The 25,394-nt window shown below is 42.4% G+C and overlaps 1 protein-coding gene across 3 annotated transcripts; it reads right to left on the reverse strand.

Annotated features, from left to right (window-relative positions):
• Positions 1-60: 60 nt before the first annotated feature.
• LOC110527721 (protein TASOR) lies at positions 61-25,068 on the reverse strand. Of its 3 annotated transcripts, none has more exons than XM_036983215.1 (18): positions 24,008-25,064; positions 21,906-22,051; positions 21,714-21,806; positions 21,555-21,627; positions 21,222-21,313; positions 21,006-21,140; positions 20,664-20,794; positions 20,552-20,577; positions 20,265-20,370; positions 12,112-12,215; positions 11,418-11,521; positions 11,237-11,309; positions 10,854-11,119; positions 10,082-10,622; positions 8,967-9,241; positions 4,888-5,011; positions 572-2,438; positions 61-401 (listed from the first exon to the last, which is right to left on the reverse strand). In XM_036983215.1, the coding sequence occupies exons 1-17, from the start codon at positions 24,231-24,233 to the stop codon at positions 1,303-1,305; spliced, it is 3,651 nt and encodes a 1,216-aa protein (XP_036839110.1). In that variant the 5' UTR covers positions 24,234-25,064; the 3' UTR covers positions 61-401; positions 572-1,302. The 3 variants fall into 3 exon arrangements, with proteins under 3 accessions (XP_036839110.1, XP_036839109.1, XP_021464855.2); XM_036983214.1 differs by having other exon boundaries at positions 8,967-9,244; XM_021609180.2 differs by lacking the exon at positions 61-401 and having other exon boundaries at positions 2,016-2,438; positions 4,888-5,016; positions 8,967-9,244; positions 24,008-25,068.
• Positions 25,069-25,394: the final 326 nt, after the last annotated feature.

Here is a 25,394-nt window from a genome sequence, read left to right on the forward strand (position 1 = left end):
CAGGGTTTTTCTTTATTTTTACTATTTTCTACATTGTAGAATAATAGTGAAGACATCAAACTATGAAATAACACATGGAATCATGTGTTAAACAAATCAAAATATTTTATATTTGAGATTCTTCAAAGTAGAAGTCTTTTCATTCAAAAATGTATTGAATTAAGGGCACTTCATAATTTAAAAGGCTTTTAAAATCCATTAGCGGTGCACAATTTCTACTTAAAATATCAAAGGGACACAAAAGGTACTCATTTCGTGGAATGACTGATTGTTTTCAAGTACCTTACGAACGTGAGCTGTGATTTCCTTGTTCTGCATGAGAACCATACTTTTCCAAATGGTTCTCTTTTTCCAAGAAACTCTCAGGACTATTCTATGTTCCCCAATCTCTGGAGGTACTCCTGGTAGGACAATGAGAGAGAGAAACAAGGTATTTTTCATACAGTGGCACTGCACATAAACATGCAATGGAAAAGAGAGGTTGGTGTGTGTGACTGCATGTGTGCACCCCAATCAATTATTCAAATGTAGTTATAAAACCCTTTTTACAAGAACCCCAAATGTTTAGTACCTTGATATGGTGGATGTAGAACTGGACAGAGTTCTTCTGGACATCTTTTATAATTTTCACCAGGTTACTGAACAGCTCAGGTTTCAGCTGGCTAATCAGACTACTGATGGGTGCAGGTGGATGAGCTTGGGAAAGGCCCTCCCACCCCTGAAGAACTCTCAATCATCTGAGTGAGATGATGTGGAGCCACCATGGTGGCTTCTGGAACCGGAGGATCAACATTTATGACATTGTCTTTTGATTGAAACGTTGCACTCGTTTGTGCCTTACACTTTCCCCGTAGCCCTCGAGCATCTAAGTCAGTGTTCTTTGTCGTGGTTGACATAGCACTTGGCTTGCACGTTCCCAGTTGCTCTCAGCAGTCTGAGTCCGGGTTCTCTGTTGTTTGCGCTCTTGTTATCCACTGGTTGCCCAGTGCCAGTGGTTGGATGGGGAGGGGCGCTAGACTAGAGTGCAGCTGAGATAGAGGCAGCTCTGTCTGGGCTGGGTTGTTGTAGAGGGGAGGGGTAAAAGGAGAGGCAGCGCCAGGACCGGGGAAGGATGAAGAGCGAATAATAACATGATTGTTATTATTACTATTAAACTGAGACACAGCTGAGGGAAACTGAGAAACTGATAAAGAACTGTAAGTGGATGAACTAGCAAGGTTAAGGCCGGGGCCAGAAGGAGAGGCAGGAGAGTGGCAGTTGGGGACAGAATGAGACACAGGTAGAGAACTGTAAGAGTCTAAACTAGCACGACCAGGGGCAGACAGGGACAGAGTGAGAAACAGGGCCACGAGAAGAAGGGTACCAGTTGTATGTAGTTCTATGAACGTGGCTAGCATGGTGGTGGTTATTGTTAGAAAATACCAGGGGAGAGTCAGTGGCCACCATGCTAGGAATCCATTGCTCCTGTGTGTCTATGACGGTGCCCATGCGGTCTCTCAGGGAGCTGACGTAGTCCTGCATAGGCGGGGAGGTGTTGTAGAAGGAGACATACTCAGAGAAGGGCAGGATGGGGGGATGGCCTGGAGGACTCTGGCTAGGGATCAGCGGGGAGCTGTAGTGGACACTCTCTCTGAGCAGGAGGATCTGCATCTCTGTAGAGAAGTCGCTGAACTGCTGGTCCAGGACACAGTTCACTCTGCTCAGCACGGGCCTCTGGACGGGAGGAGTGTTCTGGATGGGGGGAGGATTTTGGACGGGAATCTGCTCAGGAGAACTGAGGTCAAGAGAGGGTGGTGACACCTCTTCTGTCTGCTTTATAACCGTCTCCACCTCTTCATCTACCACTTCAATCACATCGTCCTCCTCCAACTCTTTTTCTTCCTCCTCTACCTCCTCCCCCTCTTCTTGTCCAACATCCATTGTGGTTGGATCTTCAGCAACCACGCCAGATATAACTTTTCCTGTGCTGCCTTCAACCTGTTCCTGCCCAGCCTCCACAGGGCTAGGTTCTCCATTTGGCTTTGGCTCAGGTGAGGGGCTGCGGCACTTGTCTAGTAGCCTGGTGCTCGCTGGAGCACCAGGGATTTGAAAGAAGCTCTGGTTTGTGCTCGTCTTCTTGTCTGTGCTCGTCTTATGGTTGCCGCTTATTTCTGTGGGGTCACAGGGGGTTTCAGCTAATTGCTGCTCACCCACCATGGGACTGGAGCAAGAGCAGGCGCTTGGGCAGGGACTGGAGTAGGGGCTAGGCTCTTCTGACACCTCTAGGGAAGTACTGAGGCTATGCTGTGGGAGCTCCTCTAGTGTAGAGTTGATGCTTCTTTCCCGTCGTTCCGGGACACAGGGGGGGTAGCTTCTGTTTGCCATAGGGATCTGGGGAACAAAGCGTGGGTCCTGAAGGTTGTCCTTCTGGCTCAGGCAGTACTTGTTTGACTTCAGCCCTGCACAGGAGTAAAAGGTATTAGTAAATATCATAATAGTTTCACATATCAGCCAAATTATCTCACAGAAATGAAAATATACAGTACTAATCAAAGGTTTGGACACACCTACTCATTGTAGGGTTTTTCTGGAATAATAGTGAAGACATCAACACTATGAAATAACATATGGAATCATGCAGTAATCAGAAATGTGTTATCAAAATATTTCATATTTGAGATTCTTCAAAGTAGCTACCCTTTGCCTTGATGACAGCTTTGCACACTTGGCATTCTCTCAACCAGCTTCATGTGGTAGTCACCTGGAATGCATTTCAATTAACAGATGTGCCTTGTTAAAAGTTAATTTGTAGAATTTCTTTCCTTCTTAATGCATTTGAGCCAATCGGTTGTGTTGTGACAAGGTGGTATACAAAAGATAGCCCTATTTGGTAAGAGACCAAGTCCATATTATGGCAATAACAGCTCAAATAAGCAAAGAGAAACAACAGTCCATTACTTTATAACATGAAGATTAGTCAATGCGGAAAATGTCAAGAACTTCGAATATTTCTTCAAGTGCAGTCACAAAAAACATCAAGCACTATGATGAAACTGGCTCTCATGAGGACCGCCACCAGAATGTAATACCTAGAGTTACCTCTGCTGCAGAGAATAAGTTCATTAGAGTTACCAGCCTCAGAAATTGCAGCCCAAATAAATGCTTCAGAGTTCATGTAACAGACACTTCTCAACATCAACTGTTCAGAGGAGACTGCATGAAATCAGGCCTTCATGGTTGAATTGCTGCAAAGAAACCACTACTAAAGGACACCAATAAGAAAAGACTTGCTTGGGCCAAGAAACATGAGCAATGGACATTAGACCAGTGGAAATCTGTCCTTTGGTCTGATGAGTCCAAATTTGAGATTTTTGGTTCCAACCGCCGTGTCTTTGTGAGACGCAGAGTAAGTGAACGGATGATCTCCACGTGTGGTTCCCACCGTGAAGCATGGAGGTGGTGTGATGGTGCTTTGCTGGTGACACTGTCAGTGATATATTTAGGATTCAAGGCACACTTAACCAGCATTCTGCAGTGATACTCCATCCCATCTGGTTTGCGCTTAGTGGGACTATCATTTGTTTTTCAACAGGATAATGACCCAACACACCTCCAGGCTGTGTAAGGGCTATTTGACCAAGAAGGAGAGTAATGGAGTTCTGAATCAGATGACCTGGCCTCCACAATCACCCGACCTCAACCCAATTGAGAAAGTTTGGGATGAGTTGGACTGCAGAGTGAAGGAAAAGCAGCCAACACATGCTCAGCATGAAGATATCCCTCTAGTGGTGTGGGGGCTGTGCTTTGGAAAAGTGGGTGGGGTTATATCCTTCCTGTTTGGCCCTGTCCGGGGGTGTCCTCGGATGGGGCCACAGTGTCTCCTGACCGCTCCTGTCTCAGCCTCCAGTATTTATGCTGCAGTAGTTTATGTGTCGGGGGGCTAGGGTCAGTTTGTTATATCTGGAGTACTTCTCCTGGTACTTCTCCTGTCCTATTCGGTGTCCTGTGTGAAATTAAGTGTGCTCTCTCTAATTCTCTCTTTCTCTCTCTCAGAGGACCTGAGCCCTAGGACCATGCCTCAGGACTACCTGACATGATGACTCCTTGCTGTCCCCAGTCCACCTGGCTGTGCTGCTGCTCCAGTTTCAACTGTTCTGCCTTATTATTATTGGACCATGCTGGTCATTTATGAACATTTGAACATCTTGGCCATGTTCTGTTATAATCTCCACCCGGCACAGCCCGAAGAGGACTGGCCACCCCACATAGCCTGGTTCCTCTCTAGGTTTCTTCCTAGGTTTTGGCCTTTCTAGGGAGTTTTTCCTAGCCACCGTGCTTCTACACCTGCATTGCTTGCTGTTTGGGGTTTTAGGCTGGGTTTCTGTACAGCACTTTGAGATATCAGCTGATGTACGAAGGGCTATATAAATACATTTGATTTGATTTGATGTGGGAACTCCTTCAAGACCGTTGGAAAAGCATTCCAGGTGAAGCTGGTTGAGAGAATGCCAAGAGTGTGCAAAATTGTCATCATGGCAAAAAGTGGCTACAAATATAAAACATTTTGATTAGTTAAACTTTTTTGGTTACCACATGATTCCATATGTGTAATTTCATAGTTTCTATGTCTTCCCTATTATTCTACAATGTAGAAAATAGTATAAAAGAAAGAAAAACCCTGGAATGAGTAGGTACGTCCAAACCTTTCACTGGTACTGTATGTGCATACATTTCTTCAAACATATTTCAAAGGAACAAGTGCACATTACAGGGAAAGCCTATGTGTTATGCGATAGTCCATACCTGTGGGGATATACTATGGGAACATATAGCTTCAACTATGTGATCGTAATTGGAAAAACTTTTGCCCGGCCCGAGTTCTGCTGTATGTGCAGTGAGGGTCCATACCTGTGATGGGGATGAGGACCCATGGCATCTGTTCTTCCCCCTGATATTGGGACTGTGATCTTCTGGGCATTTCACCATTGGAACTGGGGCTGAAGCCCTCCAGACTGTTCGTGCTCCCTGCTGTCTGCTCTTACACACACACACACACACACAGAGACAGAGAGAGAGAACAATACAAAGTTATGTACACATATTCAAATCAAACTTTGTCACATACAATAGCTGTAGACCTTACAGTAAAATGCTTACTTACAAGCCCTAACCAACAATGCAGTTAAAAAAAAAATAAGAATAAGAAATAAAAGTAAGAAATAATTAAAGAGCAGCAGTAAAATAATAGCGAGGCTATATACAGGGGGTATCGGATACTTGAGGTAATATGTACAGTGGGGCAAAAAAGTATTTAGTCAGCCACCAATTGTGCAAGTTCTCCCACTTAAAAATATGAGAGGCCTGTAATTTTCATCATAGGTACACTTCAACTATGACAGACAAAATGAGAAGAAAAAAAATCTAGAAAATCACATTGTAGGATTTTTAATGAATTTATTTGCAAATTATGGTGGAAAATAAGTATTTGGTCACCTACAAACAAGCAAATTTCTGTCTCTCACAGACCTGTAACTACTTCTTTAAGAGGCTCCTCTGTCCTCCACTCGTTACCTGTATTAATGGCACCTGTTTAAACTTGTTATCAGTATAAAAGACACCTGTCCACAACCTCAAAGTCCCACTCCAAACTCCACTATGGCAAACACCAAAGAGCTGTCAAAGGACACCAGAAACAAAATTGTAGACCTGCACCAGGCTGGGAAGACTGAATCTGCAATAGGTAAGCAGCTTGGTTTGAAGAAATCAACTGTGGGAGCAATTATTAGGAAATGGAAGACATACAAGACCACTGATAATCTCCCTCGATCTGGGGCTCCATGCAAGATTTCACCCCGTGGGGTCAAAATGATCACAAGAACGGTGAGCAAAAATCCCAGAACCACACGGGGGGACCTAGTGAATGACCTGCAGAGAGCTGGGACCAAAGTAACAAAACCTACCATCAATAACACACTACGCCGCCAGGGACTCAAATCCTGCAGTGCCAGACGTGTCCCCCTGCTTAAGCCAGTACATGTCCAGGCCCGTCTGAAGTTTGCTAGAGAGCATTTGGATGATCCAGAAGAAGAGTGGGAGAATGTCATATGGTCAGATGAAACCAAAATATAACTTTTTTGGTAAAAACTCAACTCGTCGTGTTTGGAGGACAAAGAATGCTGAGTTGCATCCAAAGAACACCATACCTACTGTGAAGCATGGGGGTGGAAACATCATGCTTTGGGGCTGTTTTTCTGCAAAGGGACCAGGACGACTGATCCGTGTAAAGGAAAGAATGAATGGGGCCATGTATCGTGACATTTTGAGTGAAAACCTCCTTCCATCAGCAAGGGCATTGAAGATGAAAAGTGGCTGGGTCTTTCAGCATGACAATGATCCCAAACACACCGCCCGGGCAACGAAGGAGTGGCTTCGTAAGAAGCATTTCAAGGTCCTGGAGTGGCCTAGCCAGTCTCCAGATCTCAACCCCATAGAAAATCTTTGGAGGGAGTTGAAAGTGTGTGTTGCCCAGCAACAGCCCCAAAACATCACTGCTATAGGGGAGATCTGCATGGAGGAATAGGCCAAAATACCAGCAACAGTGTGTGAAAACCTTGTGAAGACTTACAGAAAACGTTTGACCTCTGTCATAACTTTGTTATTGACCAAATACTTATTTTCCACCATAATTTGCAAATTCATCAAAAATCCTACAATGTGATTTTCTGGATTTTCTTTCTCATTTTGTCTGTCATAGTTGAGGTGTACCTATGATGAAAATTACAGGCCTCTCATCTTTTTTTGGTGCAGCTGTAGAACCTTTTGAGGATCTGAGGACACATGCCAAATCTTTTCAGTCCCCATAGATTTCGTCGTGCCCCCTTCCTGACTGCCTTGGTGTGCTTGGACCATGTTAGTTTGTTGGTGACGTGGACACCAAGGAACTTGAAGCTCTCAACCTGCTCCACTGCAGCCCCATCGATGAGAATGGGGGCATGCTGGAGTCCTCCATTTCCTGTAGTCCACAATCATATTGAGGGAGAGGTTGTAGTCCTGGCACCACGGCCAGATCTCTGACCTCCTCCCTATAGGCTGTCTCGTCGTTGATCAGGCCTACCACTGTTGTCATCGGCAAACTTAATGATGGTGTTGGAGTCGTGCCTTTCCGTGCAGTCATGAGTGAACAGGGAGTACAGGAGGGGACTGAGCACGCTCCCGTTTTGAGGATCAGCGAAGCGGATGTGTTGTTACCTAACCTTACCACCTGGGGGCAGCCCGTCAGAAAGTCCAGGATCCAGTTGCAGAGGGAGGTGATTAGTCCCAAGGTCCTTAGCTTAGTGATGAGCTTTGAGGGCACTATGGTGTGGAACGCTGAACTGTGGTGAATAAATATAATTCTCACCTAGGTGTTCCTTTTGTCCAGGTGGGAAAGGGCAGTGTGGAGTGCATTAGAGATTGCATCATCTGTGGATCTGTTTGGGCGGTATCCAAATTGGACTGGGTCTAGGGTTTCTGGGATAATGGTATTGAAGTGGGAAATCTGAGGGTTGTAGTTTTTCAACTCAGCCCCCAATGGAGATGCAGGGTGATATTAGTTATGTTTCACTTCCCAAGGCTTCCACTAGATGTCAACAGTATTTAGAACCTGTTTTGAGGATTCTACTCTAAAGGAGGGGCTCATAAGGGCTCTTTGAATGAGTGGTCTGGCAGAGTGCCACAGCCTCGGTCTGGCGCGCTCACGTGAAAGGTAACTACGTTCCACTTCATTTGTACAGACAAAGGAATTGTCCGGTTGGAACATTAATGAAGTTTTATGTTAAAAACATCCTAAAGATTGATTCCATGCTTCGGTTGGCATGTTTCTACGGGCTGTAACGGAACTTTTTGAACTTTTCGTCCGACGTTCAGCGCGACCTGAACACGCTTTTGGATTTGTTTACCAAACGCCCTAACAAAAGAAGATATTTGGACATAAATGATGGACATTATCGAACAAATCAAAACATTTATGGTGGAACTGGGATTCTTGGGAGTGCATTCTGATGAAGATCAAAGGTAAGTGAATATTTAAAATGCTATTTCTGAGTAATGTTGACTACCCAATATGGCGGGTATCTTTTTGGCTGCTTTGTTGTCTAAAGGCTGTACTCAGATTATTGCATGGTTTGCTTTCTCCGCAAAGTTATTTTGAAATCTGACACAGCAGTTGCATTAAGGAGAAGTTTATCTAAAGTTCCATCTTTATCAATGTTTATTATGAGTATTTCTATAAATTGATGTGGCTCTCTGCAATATCACCGCATGTTTTAGAACTACTGAACGTAACGTGCCAATGTAAACTCAGATTTTTTGATATATGTATGAACTTTACCAAACAAAACATACATGTATTGTGTAACATGAAGTCCTATGAGTGTCATCTGATGAAGATCATCAAAAGTTAGTGATTAATTTTTATCTCTTTCTGCTTTTTGTGACTCCTCTCTTTGGCTAGAAAAAATGACTGTTTTTCTGTGGCTTGGTGGTGACCTAACATAATCGTTTGTGGTGCTTTCGATGTAAATCCTTTTTGAAATCAGACACTGTGGCTGTATTAACGAGAATTTTATATTTAAAATGGTGTAAAATACATGTATGCTTGAGGAATTTTAAGTATGAGAATTTTGTTGTTTTGAATTTGGCGCCCTGCACTTTCACTGGCTGTTGCAGGGGGGGTTCCCAGTCCTAGACGGGTTAAAAGGAAAAAGCTTCTACCAGTTTGTGGTGAGTAATTGCTGTTCTTTATGTACAAAATAAGTTAAAAATAAGTTACAAACAACGCAAAAAAACGAACAAAATAACAGTTGGTTAGGAGCATGTAAAATGTCAGCCTTCGCCTCCAACGCCGTTCTACCGCACTTTCACAGTCATTGAACTGGTTCTAAGTGGTACGGCTTGAGCAGAGGAAAGGTTTAGGAAAGGTTTAGGAAACAAAGGTATCGATTTATTACCTCCAAGAAGTCAGCCTTGACCTGCAGGCCCCCAGAATGTCGTTTCCTCAGGTCAATGTCCTGATTGGGCGGCAGGCCCAGCTTGATCATCCTATCAAACAGCAGAGCTTTAGTCTGCTGTGTCCCCTTTCTTGACCATCCTCCTCCTCCTCTCCCCTCAGACAACTTGAAAGCAGCCTCTGAGCGGTCTCTCCTCAGGTCCACATCTCTCAGACCAACACTCTGCAGCATCACAGAGGACAGATAAGAAGGGCTCTGGCCCTTTTCAGCAGCTGCTGCTGGGAGGGAGAGAAAAGGAAGAGAAAAAAAAGAGACATTTACTGCATTAACACTTTGTGGAACTCTTTTGCTAGGTGAGCCAGCAAACTATCCATGAAACACATTTAAGGAACTGGATTGAACATCTGAAGGACTGGATTTCAAGTTAATTTAATCTAGTTTCCACTACTTATACCTAACAGGCTGACTAAACCACTCGCTTCGCGTGCGCGAGCATTGCAAAATACATTTAGAAATCTCTGTTATTCAATTATTGCACCCACACTGCTCGCGCGCGCCAACGAGCGTCTGCTCGCGCTGCAAGTACTGCCTCTCCCATCTCCTCATTGGTTTATAGAAGCAGGTACCCATGTGCCATCTCCTCATTGGTTATACCCAATGTGGGTGACTGAAAGACAAACAAGGTCAGTGGTGGTAATGCACCTAATTTATGAAAGTTGCCAATCGCAATATAAAGTCAAGAGAATAAAAAGCTTGGTAGGAGGAGAGATAACTAGAAACGATTCGGTTGACCGTTTTATGTGTGGATTAATTGTCGGAGTAGAGGACCTTGTGCATTTCAGGTAAAATAACTCAATGTTTATATCCCAGGACAAATTAGCTAGCAACAGCAAGCTAGCTAAATAGGACAAATAGGCTAGCAAGTGCAAATGTTTAATGCTTTTTGACCTGTCCCCAAATTAATGTAATTGGTTCAGAGTTTGCTTTGATATTTTAACCTGCGTGTCGTGATCGCGTTTGGTGTGGGGGGACAATATAAATGTACGCACGGTGATGCACGCGCGCAGCCAGTTTTGGTTCTGTGTAAGGCCAATCCTCAGTAAGGCTTTCCATACCTGTTCTCCTATCCCTTCTGCCTCTTTCCTGTGAGGCCTTCTTCCGGTAGTTCAGAGTCCTCTCTGCAGTCTTCCTCTTCAGTCCTCGGGGGTCCAACCCACCTGCCCCCTGCTTTCGTCCTCCCTGCGGCACTCCCTTCTTCCGGACGTCCCCCTCTATGTTCCTCCAACACAGTATCAGGTTAATCAGCTCCTTCAACTTCTGAGGTTTGGCGTCAGTGGGAAACTGAGAGAGAGAGTGGTTGACCTGGACCCCCGGGGACTGGGCAGCAGTGGCACCATAAGGATTTACCTCTGACCCTACCACTGACTTGGCTCCACTGCCCTCCCAGCCCATTACAGGGCTGTTGTCATCGGGCACAGTGCAGTAACTCTCTACCATCTCCTTGGCTTGGAAAACAGGCATGGTGTAGAGGTTGGGGTTGTAGATGTAGGAGCGCAGGTAGCCCTCCGTGTTGAGTTTGTGGTGTTTGGGAGCCGGGAACAGCTTCCCCCGGTCATCCAGCTTGGTGTCATATTCAGTCATGGGGATGTGGCGGCGCTAGAGAGGAGATGATACAAAACTTTTCTGTATTCTTGAATGGAAATAAGCTCCATGTCACACAAAAAAGGTACAAAGTAAAACACCACATAACATTCAACGCATCATCCCAAAACACATGTCAATAACATACACATATGGTTAGTCAAAATCGAGTTAAAAGTTTGACTAGTCAAAACACAAAACATGTGATCAATATGCTTATATTATCATATAATCACACATTTATACCTTTCCATGGTGGAGTCCACTGAGGTAGTCCCTGGCCTGGCGCTCGACCCCGGCCGAGAGGTCAGCGGGCGGGTTGCAGCGCACCTTGACCAGGGCGTGATGCAGGGCTGGGACAAAGCTGTTCAGCTGGGGCATGGCGGGGTCACGGGAGGACGTCTGTAAAGGCTCCTGCGTAGTTGGACACTTTGAACTGTATTTTGCCACGTCCCTGGACTCCTGAAAAACAAATAACGCTCGAAGGCATTTTTTCAACCCATCTCTTCTTTCTGAAAAATAAAAATAGTAAATAATTAGAGAATAACTATGTCACACATTAATACTAAGTTATTACATAGTTACTACACAGGCATAGAACAACTTAAATGTAAAGTGATTTGACTTACCAGTTGGAGTGGCCATCTGAACTGAAGACAGGAGGAACAGGAATCCTTTGTCAGCCAACATGTGGACAAGAACCTGCACATAGAAGAGGTGTTAGAGCAGGGCTGGAGCAAAAGCCTGCATTCCCAATAGCTCTCCAGGAGGAGGATTGGTCTAGTTAAGATGTGCTGGACCTGGACCTACCAGTCGCTGTGTCTCCATGCCTTGAAGCAGTGCTGCCAGACAGTCTCCTGACTTGCTCTTATCCACCACCTCCAGCAGACTGCAGTGTGTCCCACTCTTCAACACTACAATAACACACACACGCGCACACACAAACACACACCATTAGAGACGTTTGAAGCCCTGTATCAGTGAGTCTTCTTCAAATCGCAGAAATTGGCACATGTATAGACACATGAAATCTAAATTGGATTAATTGTCAGTGTAAAGAAACATGACTTTGTATATCAAAATTCCACAAAGAACCAGCTAAAAAGAGGACCATATGCATGACAGGCAAAATAATTACCCAATGTTCATCTCCCAGGACAAACTAGCAAACTAGCGACCGCTAGCTAGCTAAATGTCCATGAATGGTTCATGTGTGTCGACCTGCCCCGAAATTAACATCATTTATTTGGGTATTTTAACATGCGTGTCATGATCACGCCTGGTGAAAATCATCAACATCAATCAATGTGCATGATGGCATACAAGCACGTGTGGCCAGTGTAGTCACAAGTAAGAATGACAAAAGGTACCCATGTCGTACAACATGGGAGCATAGATCACAGTGTGACGATGCAGTCTTTTACTTTTCGCTGAGCATACAGTACTGCGTATATATTCTTTGATCTCCAGCACTTGTGTAATGTGATCCTCTTGTAATGTGTACCTTGGTGGCTGCCTGCGTACAGGTTCCAGGAGAACAGAGCCGAGGGGATCATCTGAGTTACCTGGTCCATACTCATCACCAGACCCAGCTCCAGCTTCTCTGGCCTAGAACGGACACACAATGACACTGGTTACCTTCTTTCTGTAATAAAGCACTGTTGTGGAGAAAGACTCATTCTGATTGGCTGTGCCTGGCTCTCCAGTGGATGGGTGGACCTATACCCTCCTAGGCCCACCCATGGCTGCAGCCCTGCCCAGTCATGTGAAACCCATAGATGAAGTCTTAATGTATTTATTTCTCGTTTGATTTCCTTTGATTTTCCCATGATGTCAAGCAAAGAGGCACGGAGTTTGAAGGTAGGCCTTGAAATACATCCACAGGTACAACTCCAATTGACTCAAATTATGTCAATAAACTTATCATAAGCTTCTAAAGCCATGACATTTTCTGGAATTTTCCAAGCTGTTTAAAGGCACAGTCAATTTAGTGTATGTAAACTTCTGAACCACTGGAATTGTGATACAGTGAAATAATCTGTCTGTAAACAATTGTTGGGAAAATTACTTATGTCATACACAGTAGATGTCATAACTGACTTGCCAAAACTATAGTTTGTTAACAATAAATTTGTGGAGTGGTTGAAAGAAGTTAATGGCTCCTACAAAATGTATGTAAACTTCTAACTTCAACTAATTTGGGATGCCTTTAAAGCGTACTTTAGGGGGATGCAATCTCATACTCTGCAAGCTAAGAACATGAACAACTTCATAGTTAAAACCTGTTGCGACGAGCAATCCCGTATCCGGGATCCTATTTATAGCCTCAAGCTCATTACCATAACGCAACGTTAACTATTCATGAAAATCGCAAATGAAATGAAATAAATATATTTGCTCTCAAGCTTAGCCTTTTGTTAACAACACTGTCATCTCAGATTTTCAAAATATGCTTTTGAACCATAGCTAAACAAGCATTTGTGTAAGAGTATTGATAGCCTAGCATAGCATTAAGCCTGGCATTCAGCATGCAACATTTTCACAAAAACAAGAAAAGCATTCAAATAAAATAATTGACCTTTGAAGAACTTCAGATGTTTTCAATGAGGAGACTCTCAGTTAGATAGCAAATGTTCAGTTTTTCCAAAAAGATTATTTGTGTAGGAGAAATCGCTCCGTTTTGTTCATCACGTTTGGCTACCAAAAAACCCAGAAAATTCAGTCATCAAAACGCCGAACTTTTTTCCAAATTAACTCCATAATATCGACTGAAACATGGCAAACGTTGTTTAGAATCAATCCTCAAGGTGTTTTTCACATATGTCTTCGATGATATATCGTTCGTGGAAGTCTGGTTTCTCCTCTGAATCACATGGAAGAATACTTGCAGCTGGAGATTACGCACCAATTTCGACGCAGGACACCAGGCGGACACCTGGTAAATGTAGTCTCTTATGGTCAATCTTCCAATGATATGCCAACAAATAGTCACAATGCTGCAAACACCTTGGGGAAACGACAGAAAGTGTAGGCTCATTCCTTGCGCATTCACAGCCATATAAGGAGACAATGGAAAACAGCGCCTCAAATTTTGCTCACTTCCTGTTTGAAGTTTCATCTTGGTTTCGCCTGTAGCATCAGTTCTGTGGCACTCACAGATAATATCTTTGCAGTTTTGGAAATGTCAGTTTTCTTTCCAAAGCTGTCAATTACATGCATAGTCGAGCATCTTTTCGTGACAAAATATCTTGTTTAAAACGGGAACGTTTTGTATCCAAAAATTAAAAGAGCGCCCCCTATCTCGAAGAAGTTTTAAGAACACTAAACAATATTGTTGAAAATTAAACGTATCCAAGGATTGTTCCAAAAGGTTGTGTTTTTATGGAATGATATTGGTTCTTGTAGAATATGTTTCATTTTCAACAATATTGTTAATGTGTTAACTTTATCTTTTGAAAATAGACAACGTAAAAAGATGTCTTTAGTCGAGGTGCATCAGAATTCACCAATGAATTGGTCCACATGGAAAACGAAAGGCATAGAAACTGTAAATGACTTGGTAACAGGAAATAAATGTATTTCCATGAAAGTACTAAGAAGTAATTTTGAACGGTCCAATGTAGATAGTTTCAAATACATGCAACTTAAAAAAGTTACATATCACAACATTTTTATTTGAAATCTTTTGGACATCAGAGCAACCTTGAGGGAATCTTATTTGATTCAGATTTTTTTTTTCATATGATAGAGAAGATATACAAAACCTTGCGGAGAGCATATCCAACTGACAAACTATTAGAGCAGGTATTCCCAAACTGGGGTACGCGCAATGCCGTCAGGGGTACGCCAAATAAAAATGTGATTCACAGTTAAAAAAAACAATAATTAACACATTTTTTCTTCACATTTTCAAAACAGTCCATTTATATTTTCCTTTACATTTGGGTGTTTTTTTCCCCCTCGCCTGAGTAGCCTCATTTCACTGCCAAAAATCAAATTAAACCATCTAGTGTTCAGCGAAATAACAACACAATGTCAAATACAGGTAGCCTAGTCAAATAAATGACATCCAATCACATTAACCATTACTCTCTTGCGGGAATTCCACTAACAGTACATATGTAGCCAAACGTAGCTGCTGCTCATGTTGGTATCTGTACTGATAGCGCAAAAGCCATGACAGGGAGACATAGCGGAGTGGTAACGCGTGTGCAAGCAGTTGCTCCCAACGCTACTTGGGTACACTGCAGCATCTACCGAGAGGCTCTTGCTGCCAAGGGAATGCCTGACAGCTTGAAAGACGTTTTGGACACTACAGTGAAAATTGTTAACTTTGTTAAAGCAATGTCCCTGAACTTTCGTGTATTTTCTGCACTATGCAATGATATGGGCAGCAACCATGTAATACTTTTACAGCATACATGTCACGTCCTGACCATTGTTCTTTTGTGTTTTCTTTGTTTTAGTGTTGGTCAGGACGTGAGCTGAGTGGGCATTCTATGTTGTATGTCTGGTTTGTCTATTTCTATGTTTAGCCTGATATGGTTCTCAATCAGAGGCAGGTGTTAGTCATTGTCTCTGATTGGGAACCATATTTAGGTAGCCTGTTTTGTGTTTGGTTTTGTGGGTAGTTGTCTTCTGTCTATGCACCAGATAGGACTGTTTTGGTTTTTTAACATTTATTGTTTTGTATTTTGTAGTGTTCATGTTTATTGTCCTAATTAAACATGTTGAACACTAACCACGCTGCATTTTGGTCCTCTCCTTCAACGGAAGAAAACCGTTACAATACAGAAGTGCGTTGGTTATCTAGGGGCAAAGTATTGACACTTTCTTTTTTTAAATTGAGAGACCAGCTTAAAGTTTTGACTGACCATAATTTTCACTTGTCTGACTGCTTGCATGATGATGAGTTTCTCACACGACTGGCCTATCTGGGTGATGTTTTTTTCTGGCCTGAATGATCTGAATCTAGGATTACAGATACTCTCCACAACTATATTCAATGTGAGGGACAAAATTGAGGTTGATTAAGAAGTTGGAGCCCTTCTCTGTCTGCATTAACAAGGACAACACACAGGTCATTCCATCATTGTATGGTTTTTGTGTGCAAATGAACTCAAGCTTACGGACAATATCAAATGTGATATAGCGATGCACCTGAGTGAGTTGGTTGTGCAACTACGCAGGTACTTTCCCGAAACGGGTGACACAAGCATTCCCTGCCTCCAGTCCACTTACCGATATCTGAACAAGAGAGCCTCATCGAAATTGTGAAAATGTAATTTAAATCAGAAGCCACTGCCAGATTTCTGGATAGGGCTGCGCTCAGAGTATTCTGCCTTGGCCAATCAAGCTGTTAAGACACTGTTGCCCTTTGCAACCACGTACCTATGTGAGAGAGGATTCTCGGCCCTCACTAGCATGAAAACTAAATACAGGCACAGACTGTGTGGAAAATAATTTAAGACTGAGCCTCTCTCCAATACCTCCAAACCTCTTGTCCCAATTGGTGTTTTTAAATCACTGATGAAGGATTTTGACTGATTCCCTGATCTGTTAATGTTTTTAATTTGCTGTTTTAGGATTTTGTTATACTCTTGTGAATTTATGGTTTTTACTAGATTACTTGTAGTTTTTCATGTCTGTCTGTATTTGTCTAATGACTTGGTGCTGCCTATCTTGGCCAGGATGCTCACGAAAAAGAGACTTCTCAAAAAAATCTCAAATGAGTCCTTCCTGGTTACATAAAGGTTAAATAAAAAAATACAACCCAACATTGCAGCGTTATGTACATCCTTTCACACCCTTCTCATTAATCTGTGGTGAGTTATTCCCAATTTTCGTTGTACAAATATGTTTTATACGTAAGATGTTTAAATAAAGAGCAAAATGTTTTATTATTATTTGTGCCCTGGTCCTATAAGTGCTATTTACAACTTCCCACGAGCCGGGTTGTGACAAAAACTCACACTCTTATGTTTAACAAAGGTATCGTAAAGTGTGTGTGTGGCAGGCTTACAATGATGGCAAAAAAACAAAATTAGAGTGCACTGACCTTGGTGCCAGAGGGGGTACACAGCTTGAATGTTTGAAGGGGTACGGGACTATAAAAAGCTTGGGAACCACTGTCTTAGAAAAATATAAACTATTGGGAACTAAGACTTAAAAATGACTTGTTGGTACAAGATGGAGAGAAAGTTGGAACATAACTAATTCAATTAATTAAAGAAAATGTATGCTTAATCCAGTATAAACAAAGGTATCGGATTTAGAGACAAAATTGACTAAATTCTACAGCACAACGGAAGAGTCCTGTCTTAAGTGTAAAACTAGCAATGATTCAATAGTCCATGCTTTCTGGGAACGCTATAAAGTCCAAAAGTTGTGTGTGTAGGGCTGACCCCATTTAGTAGACTGATCTATTGTTTGGTCGATAGGCTGTTGGTCGACCGATGTTTCCTTTAGTCGAGCAGTCACAATATTATTTTTCAAGGTGCATCCGTCTGATTGGACGGAAGACTAATCCAGTGGTTCCCACTTGAGAAGATTCATGAGACCATATGCTTCCTGGTAAAATCCACACGAGGAGGTACTTCAGAGCAAAATTCAGTTGGTGCCACGGTAACTAAAAAAGGTTGGGAACCACTGGACTAATCTTTTGCAGAAGCCATGGGGATGGCACAGTCCATCACTCTGACATGTTATACTGAAATTATATGTGCTTGTGTTATGCAAAAATAATGGTGAAATACTAAAAGAAAAATCTAACATTATAACAAACGTGCTTTCTCCCGCGTTCGATACGGTCACTGTCCGCAGTTCTCAAACAATCTTCAGTGGGCTGTAGAAATGGCACCTTTCCCTATGTTGCTATGTGCATAATAGCTCAATTAACCAGCATATTGGGCTGGAGAACAATGCGGCGGAGGTAGCAGCAGAGACGAGGAAACAGCCCTTGCCTTTTCCTAGTTGTCCAAGAAAATTGAGTAGAGAGGAAACCAACTTAACTAGGTCTATAATCAATAGCCTAACTGTTCAAATGTGCCTGGCTTTATAAATCATCCATTTATATATCTACAGAAATAAGACAGCTCTTGCTTCTGTTGCCTGTTTGAGTGTTTGTTTAATAGCCTACTGATTCCGTGAGCACCAAGCCTCATGCAACAGCAAAATGTCAGATTAAGCAATTTCACAGGTTCGGCTGCCTTTATTCTTTGCTATGGTCTAATAAAGGCTTTATAACAACAACAAAAAGTTAGATCAGTGGTATTGCTCATTTATTTATTGCTGTTTACACTGTTCCAAACAGGCAGAACAATTATATTGTAATCTAACAGCACCGGTTTGCCACACATAATATGCACGCAGAGCTTGCTCTTTTACCCTCCTTTTTCTTGATCTCCTTCTTATTACAACTATTATGATCATCATTAAAGTAATAACTCATGTCTATCATTAGTAGGCTTTGTATAGTTTCCTTGTATAAGCACCATCGAGAGCTGTAGGACTAAGAGTGCAGTGCGTCCTGTTCAGTCTTAATACCGGAACGAACTTAGGCCTATCTTTCAATATACAGGATACTGTATCAATCATTAATTAGTTCATGCAATTACACAGCACACGAGGCATTCATGCTTTGAAATGCAATCAAGCATTTTAGTTTTATGGCGCACGTCGTCTCACTCTACTCCCTACTCCAGCGAAAGGCTATTCCCTCAACCCTCTTTACGTGAAACATGTAAGCATTGCATGCATGTGACTAATAGGACCAATCCCTCATCAATCTAAACACTATACCCCATAATGACAAAGCAAAAACAGGTTTTTACATAAGTATTCAGACCATTGACTCAGTACTTTGTTGAAGCACTTTTGGCAGCGATTACAGCCTCAAGTTTTCTTGCATTATGACACTACAAGCTTGGTACACCTGTATTTGGGGAGTTTCCCCTATTCTTCTCTACAGATCCTCTCAAGCTCGGTCAGGTTGGATGAGGAGTGTCGATGCACAGCTATTTTCAGGTCTCTCCAGAGATGCTCAATCGGGTCCAAGTCCGGGCTCTGGCTGGGCCACTCAAGGACATTCAGAGACTTGTGCTGAAGCCACTCCTGCGTTGCCTTGGCTATGTGCTTAGGGTCATAGTCCTATTAGAAGGTGAACCTTTGCCCCAGTCTGAGGTCCTGAGCGCTCTGGAGAAAGTTTTCATCAAGGACCTCTGTACTTCGCTCTGTTTATCTTTCCCTGGTCTCCCAGTCCCTGCCACTGAAAAACAACCCCACAGCATGATGCTGCCACCACCATGCTTCACCGTAGGGATGGTGCCCGGCTTCCTCCAGACGTGACGCTTGGCATTCAGGCCAAAGAGTTAATTCTTGGTTTCATCAGACCAGAGAATCGTGTTTCTCAATGTCTGACAGTCTTTTAGGTGCCTTTTGGCAAACTCCAAGCAGGCTGTCATGTGCCTTTTACTGAGGAGTGGCTTCTGTCTGGTCACTCCACTTTCAAGACCTGGTTGGTGGAGTACTGCAGAGATGGTTGTCCATCTGGAAGGTTCTACCATATACACAGAGGAACTCTGGAGCTCTGTCATAGTGACCATCTGGTTCTTGGTCACCTCCCTGACCAAGGCCATTCTCCCCCAATTGCTCAGTTTGGCTCTAGGAAGAGTCTTGGTGGTTCCAAACATCTTATATTTAAGAATGGTGGAGGCCACTGTGCTCTTGGGACCTTCGATGCTGCAGAAATGTTTTGGTGTCCCTTCTCCAGATCTGTGCCTCGACACAATCCGGTCTCGGAGCTCTATGGATAATTCCTTTGACCTCTTGGCTTGTTTTTTTCTCTGACATGCACTGTCAACTGTGGGACCTTATATAGACAGGTGTGTGCCTTTCCAAATTATGTCCAATCAATTGAATTTACCACAGGTGGATGCCAATCAAGTTGTAGAAACATCAAGGATGATAAATGGAAACAGGATGCCCCTGAGCTCGATTTTGAGTCTCATAGCAAAGGGTTTGAATACTTATGTTTTTTTAATGTTTAATACATTTGCTAACATTTCTTAAACCTGTTTTCGCTTTGTCATTATGGGGTATTGTGTGTAGATTGAGGAAAAGTAATCATTTAATACATTTTAGAATAAGGTTGTAACATAACAACATTTGGAAAAAGGGAAGGGGTCTGAATACTTTCCAAATGCAATGTGCAATGTAAACATATTTTTAATCCGTCTGTCTGCATATTTCAAGACATGGCATATGGGGGTGTAGTGAGATACCCAATGGGCTGGATGATTCTCTTCTCATCACTGATCTTTAAAAAGGTTATTTTAAAACTTGGAAATCAATTAATCTGCCATCATTAAATCAATGGAAAAATCAAATGATTTCTTATTGAAACAGCAAGGGCAACAAAGAAAAACAAATTGGTACAATTTAAGGCCATGTGGCAAACAATAACATAAGCAATAGGGATGGAAATGTGAGCATGAGGGTCTGGGCAGAGGCGATGTAGTTGTTTTTTGTGTGCGTCTGTAAATTGTTGTTCGTATGTTTTTGGTGTCGGTGATTTTTTTTTTTTTTTTTTAACAATAAAAATAATAGTGACTTCATTATCAAGTCGACATTGATATGTAAAAAGGTCACATGACTCACAGTTTGAAAGGCAGGAAGGGGGGAGAGAAGGAGCAGAAGGAGACCTGGGACACTACTCTACCCTCATTCACAAGCTCTCCACTCCACACTGTGTATTTACTCCTGCCTGTAGACACAGACAAGGGCATGACAGTCAAAAACATCCATCAGTAGATAACATGAACACCATGAGAGTACTTACCTGGTACGTTGCTCTGAATGACAGCATCTGCTCAATGATTAAAATGTAAATTACACATGGTAATAATATCATAATCCTACTTCCACATAACAAATTATGACATTACCTTTACTTCCTGTTTGGCTGTTTGACCTGTTAGAGAACATAAACAAAATCATTTTGTGGATTGGTTGACATTTCTACATCAACACTCATACATAATTGACATAGACCTGTACCTTAGGGGAGCCATGGGCTTGGCTTGTAACGGAGCATCTTTGCCTTTGAACTGGAAAGAGACCACTGCATAGGGGCACACATGCCTCGGCCGAGCCTTCAGCTCATCAAAGTCATACTCATAGAAGTATTGCTGTCAAATCAAATCAAATGTTATTTGATCACATACACCCACACCCTGTGGCCAGAATGAGACGTACAGTAAATACAAGAAACCTCTATGCCACACGTGCATTTTAGTTTGATTTTCCCTCTTAATATTTACAAATATTGCCGGTATAATAATCGATTATAATCCAAATGAGAGACCTATCCTCTACATGCAATGTAGTTAGTACCAGTACCTGAGTGAGCTCATAGGCTCTATAGGAGGTGAGAGATGTGACTATGCTGGCATTCTTCGATAAATGGCTGTCAAACTTGAGTGTGGGATCCAAAAGGTTCTTAGACATGTTATCATAGATGCTCTTTACTTTACCCTGTTGGAGAGAGAGATTTGCTTGTTTACTTTCATTCATATTCTGACCACTTTTTTACGAAAAACAACAAGGTTTTCTTACCTTGATAACCTTGAATATGATGATCTCTCCCATGACTCCAGGGTTAAAAGGATTGATCTGCAGTAAGTCTGAGTATTTAGACAAATAAACACCTGGAAGATACAACGGAAACATTTCAGTCTTATTCTTCCTCATAACCATTTTTTACTTGAGCTGGGAATTGCCAGGGACCTTTCAATACGATATCACAACACTTAGGTATAATCCTCACTTCAGCTTAGATCTCCCTATATACACATACAAACAATAACTACACCAAAGATAAACTAGCATCTGCCAACACTTCAACACTCAGGTTTAAATAGCCCACTATGGCTCGGATGATGACCTTACCCTTAGCTGGATTTCCCAGAGCGGTGATCCAGCTGTGCCCCACAAGAAGTCCATTCTCACAGATCCATGGTAGCTATAACCAGGCGTGTAACAGTATTATTACACGTAATATGTACATTCAATACACATATAAACGTAGCGATACTATAGGTCCTTCACCATGGTGGAGTCAGCAGTCAGGAAACAGTGGGTCTCCTCCAGCTCCTTCTCCGTCCTCCCATCCAGCTTCAGCTCCCTCCTTTTCTCTACAAACTGTCAATCAAACAACGATAAAAAAGATGAACCATCAGCGCTGCTGCAGATGAGTGGCATTTTTGTGTCACGAAAATGTCACCCTAAAGCATTGCTTACATTCTTCTCCAGCAGTTTGTTGTGGACGATTCTTAGCTTGGTGTATGTGAACGTCCCGTTGGAGCTGGCTTCTATGTAGCTGGAAGACAGAATAGTCAAGATGTCCTCAAACTCCCTGGACTCTGAGGACACATACTGGAACAACGCTACAGGGACAGAGACGAGAGACAGTCAGGTCGGTCAGTTCAGTTCTTTCCCAAATCCCAATCTAAACATGTTTGTCTTCGGAGACAAAATAATGCACAGTCTATTCTATGCTCAGTCAGAATATTGACCCACACACAAAAACAAACTTAGTAAGCCATCACGCAACACAAAGAACACCCCCTCCGTGTTAGCAAGTCAGTGTTTTTTCAACCATTTCTCTCTCTCCCAGAAATGCAACTACAGATGCTAGGCTTATATAAAGCTACATTGGCCAAAATAACGGGAAAATATGACTGGGTGCCATTTCTGACGAGACATTGTGAAGTCTACTTTTACAGAAGTGAGAAAAACCACACTCTCAAAAGTGACTCAAATAACAGGAAGCCTGTCTCAATGTGGTAACATCTTCCACTGTGCACCACAATGTATGATGTGCTGGGATGCAGGCCTTACACAAATTAAAACACATTATGAAATGTAGTATCATCTGTGTTGGTTGACATGAATAACACTTCCTCTACAATATTCATAGATCCATCAAGAACATTTTGGCAGTGCACTCATTTACGACATTGGGGCTCAAGACATGGACACATCTGCATAAATTGTGTCCTGTAGAACAGAGTTTGTGGGGAAGGATATGCAACAGCAATCATCGAGAGTGGTAGCTCCCTGATTTCTCTATCGTTCTGGTGGTTGGCGATGGAAAAATAATAATAATAATAATAATAAATACCACAATATATAATATACAACATATGAAAAACTGCTAACAGGAAGTTAATCCAGAGATTCTTACCTTTGTCTCGATTCGGCAGTCTCGTCCAAATCATTATGGCATTTATAGTTCTTTATGATATACCTTCGCTTTACATTAGCATTTCATATTATTATTATTATTGGGGGGGGGGGGGGGGGGGGGGTAAATACAGGCAAATATATTGATTAAAATCACCTTGTCCTAGAGAGATTAACACTGTTATCAACCTGCAGAAACAGTGTGCAAGATGTAGGCTAGCCGACAGTAGTGTGCTGATCTACCAGCATATCACATTTTACACAATACATCTGTTTATCTACTTACACTTTATTTATTAAAGTTTATTGTACACAATGCTCACCACCACTCTACATTCCAATGGCTATCTAACTACCTACCTGGCCAAGTAAACCATGTTTCCCTTCCAGGTGCAATAAAAGCAGGTGACCTAACTAAGCAAACGAAGAACATGCTAAATAGTCTACCTGAACAGTGACCCTGGTCAAAATTAATGATCTGACAGCTGAAACACTGTTTACAAGTAAGTAATATATATATATAGCTATTGGAATGTAAAATATATAGCCATTGGAATGTAAAATATATAGCCATTGGAATGTAAAATATATAGCCATTGGAATGTAAAATATATAGCCATTGGAATGTAAAATATTTATTTTATTTAACCTTTAACTAGGCAATTCAGTTAAAAACGAATTTTCTATTTACAATAACGGCCTACCGGGGAACAGTGGGTTAATTGCCTTGCTCATCAGTGGCAGAACGACAGATTTTGACCCCTGTCAACACTCTAACCACTAGGCTACCTGCCGCTCCAAAGTAACGTTAGCTTCCAGACCACATGGGTATCTTTCGCAGTAACAGTAGCACCAAAATCATCAGCTGGCTAACTAGCATATTAACGTTTAAATTATTTAACCAGGCAAATCAGTTAAGAACAAAGTCTTATTTACAATGACGGTCTACCACGGCCAAACCCTATCCCGGACGACGCTGGGCCAATTGTGTGCCACCCTATGGGACTCCCAACCACGGCCGGTTGTGATACAGCCTGGAATCGAACCAGGGTCTGTTGTGACGCCTCTAGCACTGAGATGCAGTGCCCTGGACCGCTGCGCCACTCGGGAGCCAACTGTTACAGCTAATTTCAATTATTTAGCCATTGAGAAAGTACCTCTCTTTTCTTTGTTCTTTCTCGGTATCTGAAAGTGTAAGTGGTCCCCCGCTTTTGGAATATATTGCGTCGAAGTTCCACTTCTCGGTCTCGTCTCCGTACCACCAGCTTGCTCGGAAGAATGCTCGCCATCTTCAGTTGGTGTAGTCTCGGAGGGTAACGTTGTGTAATATTTCACTGAGCTGCATTTCGATGCAGGGATGTTGTCACCACTGTGGCTCTCCATCTGAGATAAACAATTTGTCAACAAACGTAACCAAAACGTAGCTATATTTATTTGTAAATCGGCGGAGTGTTGGTTTCCTGTACACTCTGAGCGCAGACACTCAAAAAAATATTTTTCACTGACGTACGTATTCGACGCTTGGATTCTCAATCGAGGGCTGCGTTTCAAACTCTTAAAATAGTTACCCTCTCCCCTCAAATTAAGTGGACACTTCTGACGTGTTGACACTTGCAGGACGAGGGAATAATTAATTAATTTTAAACGGTCCGCTAATCCGGAAAGTTGTCACTCGTTCATCCCACGGTTGTGTTTTGAGTCATCATGAAACTGTTGTGTGCCTTATATGGCTACAGTCAATTATGATTGCCTTTCATATCTTGGCTTGAAGACAGCGCATCCGCAGACATCGAATGTTAGCCATCCTACCATATCAGGTAAATCGAAAATGATAAGTGTGTTGTCAGGAAAAGTTATGTGCGCAAGTTAACGTTTCCAAAAGCTTACCAAACAGAAACATCATTACTTTTATGATACGTATTTGAGCCGTCATGATCATTAGTAGCACCATTTCTAACTTATTTACATTCGTTTTTATATACACTTCTATGTTGACTTCGCCATATTAATGTTGGTTTTAAATTGACGGACGTTTCTTAGTACAATTGTCACGAATTGAAATATGGGGCGTTTCAGAGCCGGAGTGAACATAATTGTACACTCGCAAACTGGATCAAAGCGAGGGCTAAGAGGCGTACGTTGCCAATTTTCCTTGCTTGGCTAATTATTTGGAACAACGACAAAGTTACCCGCGGGGATTCGCATAATGGCACAAAGGGAGGGTAAGTGGAGGAGGGTGTGTCTTTTGTAGAGTTTGAAACGCAGCGGAGGTTTTATCCGAAGGGTTTTGGCGCCGTCTGCTGCTATTTGAAAGGTCTGATGGCTCAGTTTATATTTACATTTTAGTCATTTAGCAGAAGCTCTTAACCAGAGCAACTTAAATGTGTCCGCATGCTTCCCAGCCGAAACGGTGCGGTAGAGTTCGTGCAAATATTATGACGGCATTTGTGATGTTTTGGACTTCGCTGAGGGTTTTTTTCCGGCAGTTCGGGCACACGGTTTGGGAACCGAACGCGTGTGGTCACGTACTCCGTTAAAATACCT

This window comes from Oncorhynchus mykiss, chromosome 7 (genome assembly GCF_013265735.2).
Source record: "Oncorhynchus mykiss isolate Arlee chromosome 7, USDA_OmykA_1.1, whole genome shotgun sequence".
NCBI lineage: Eukaryota > Metazoa > Chordata > Actinopteri > Salmoniformes > Salmonidae > Oncorhynchus > Oncorhynchus mykiss.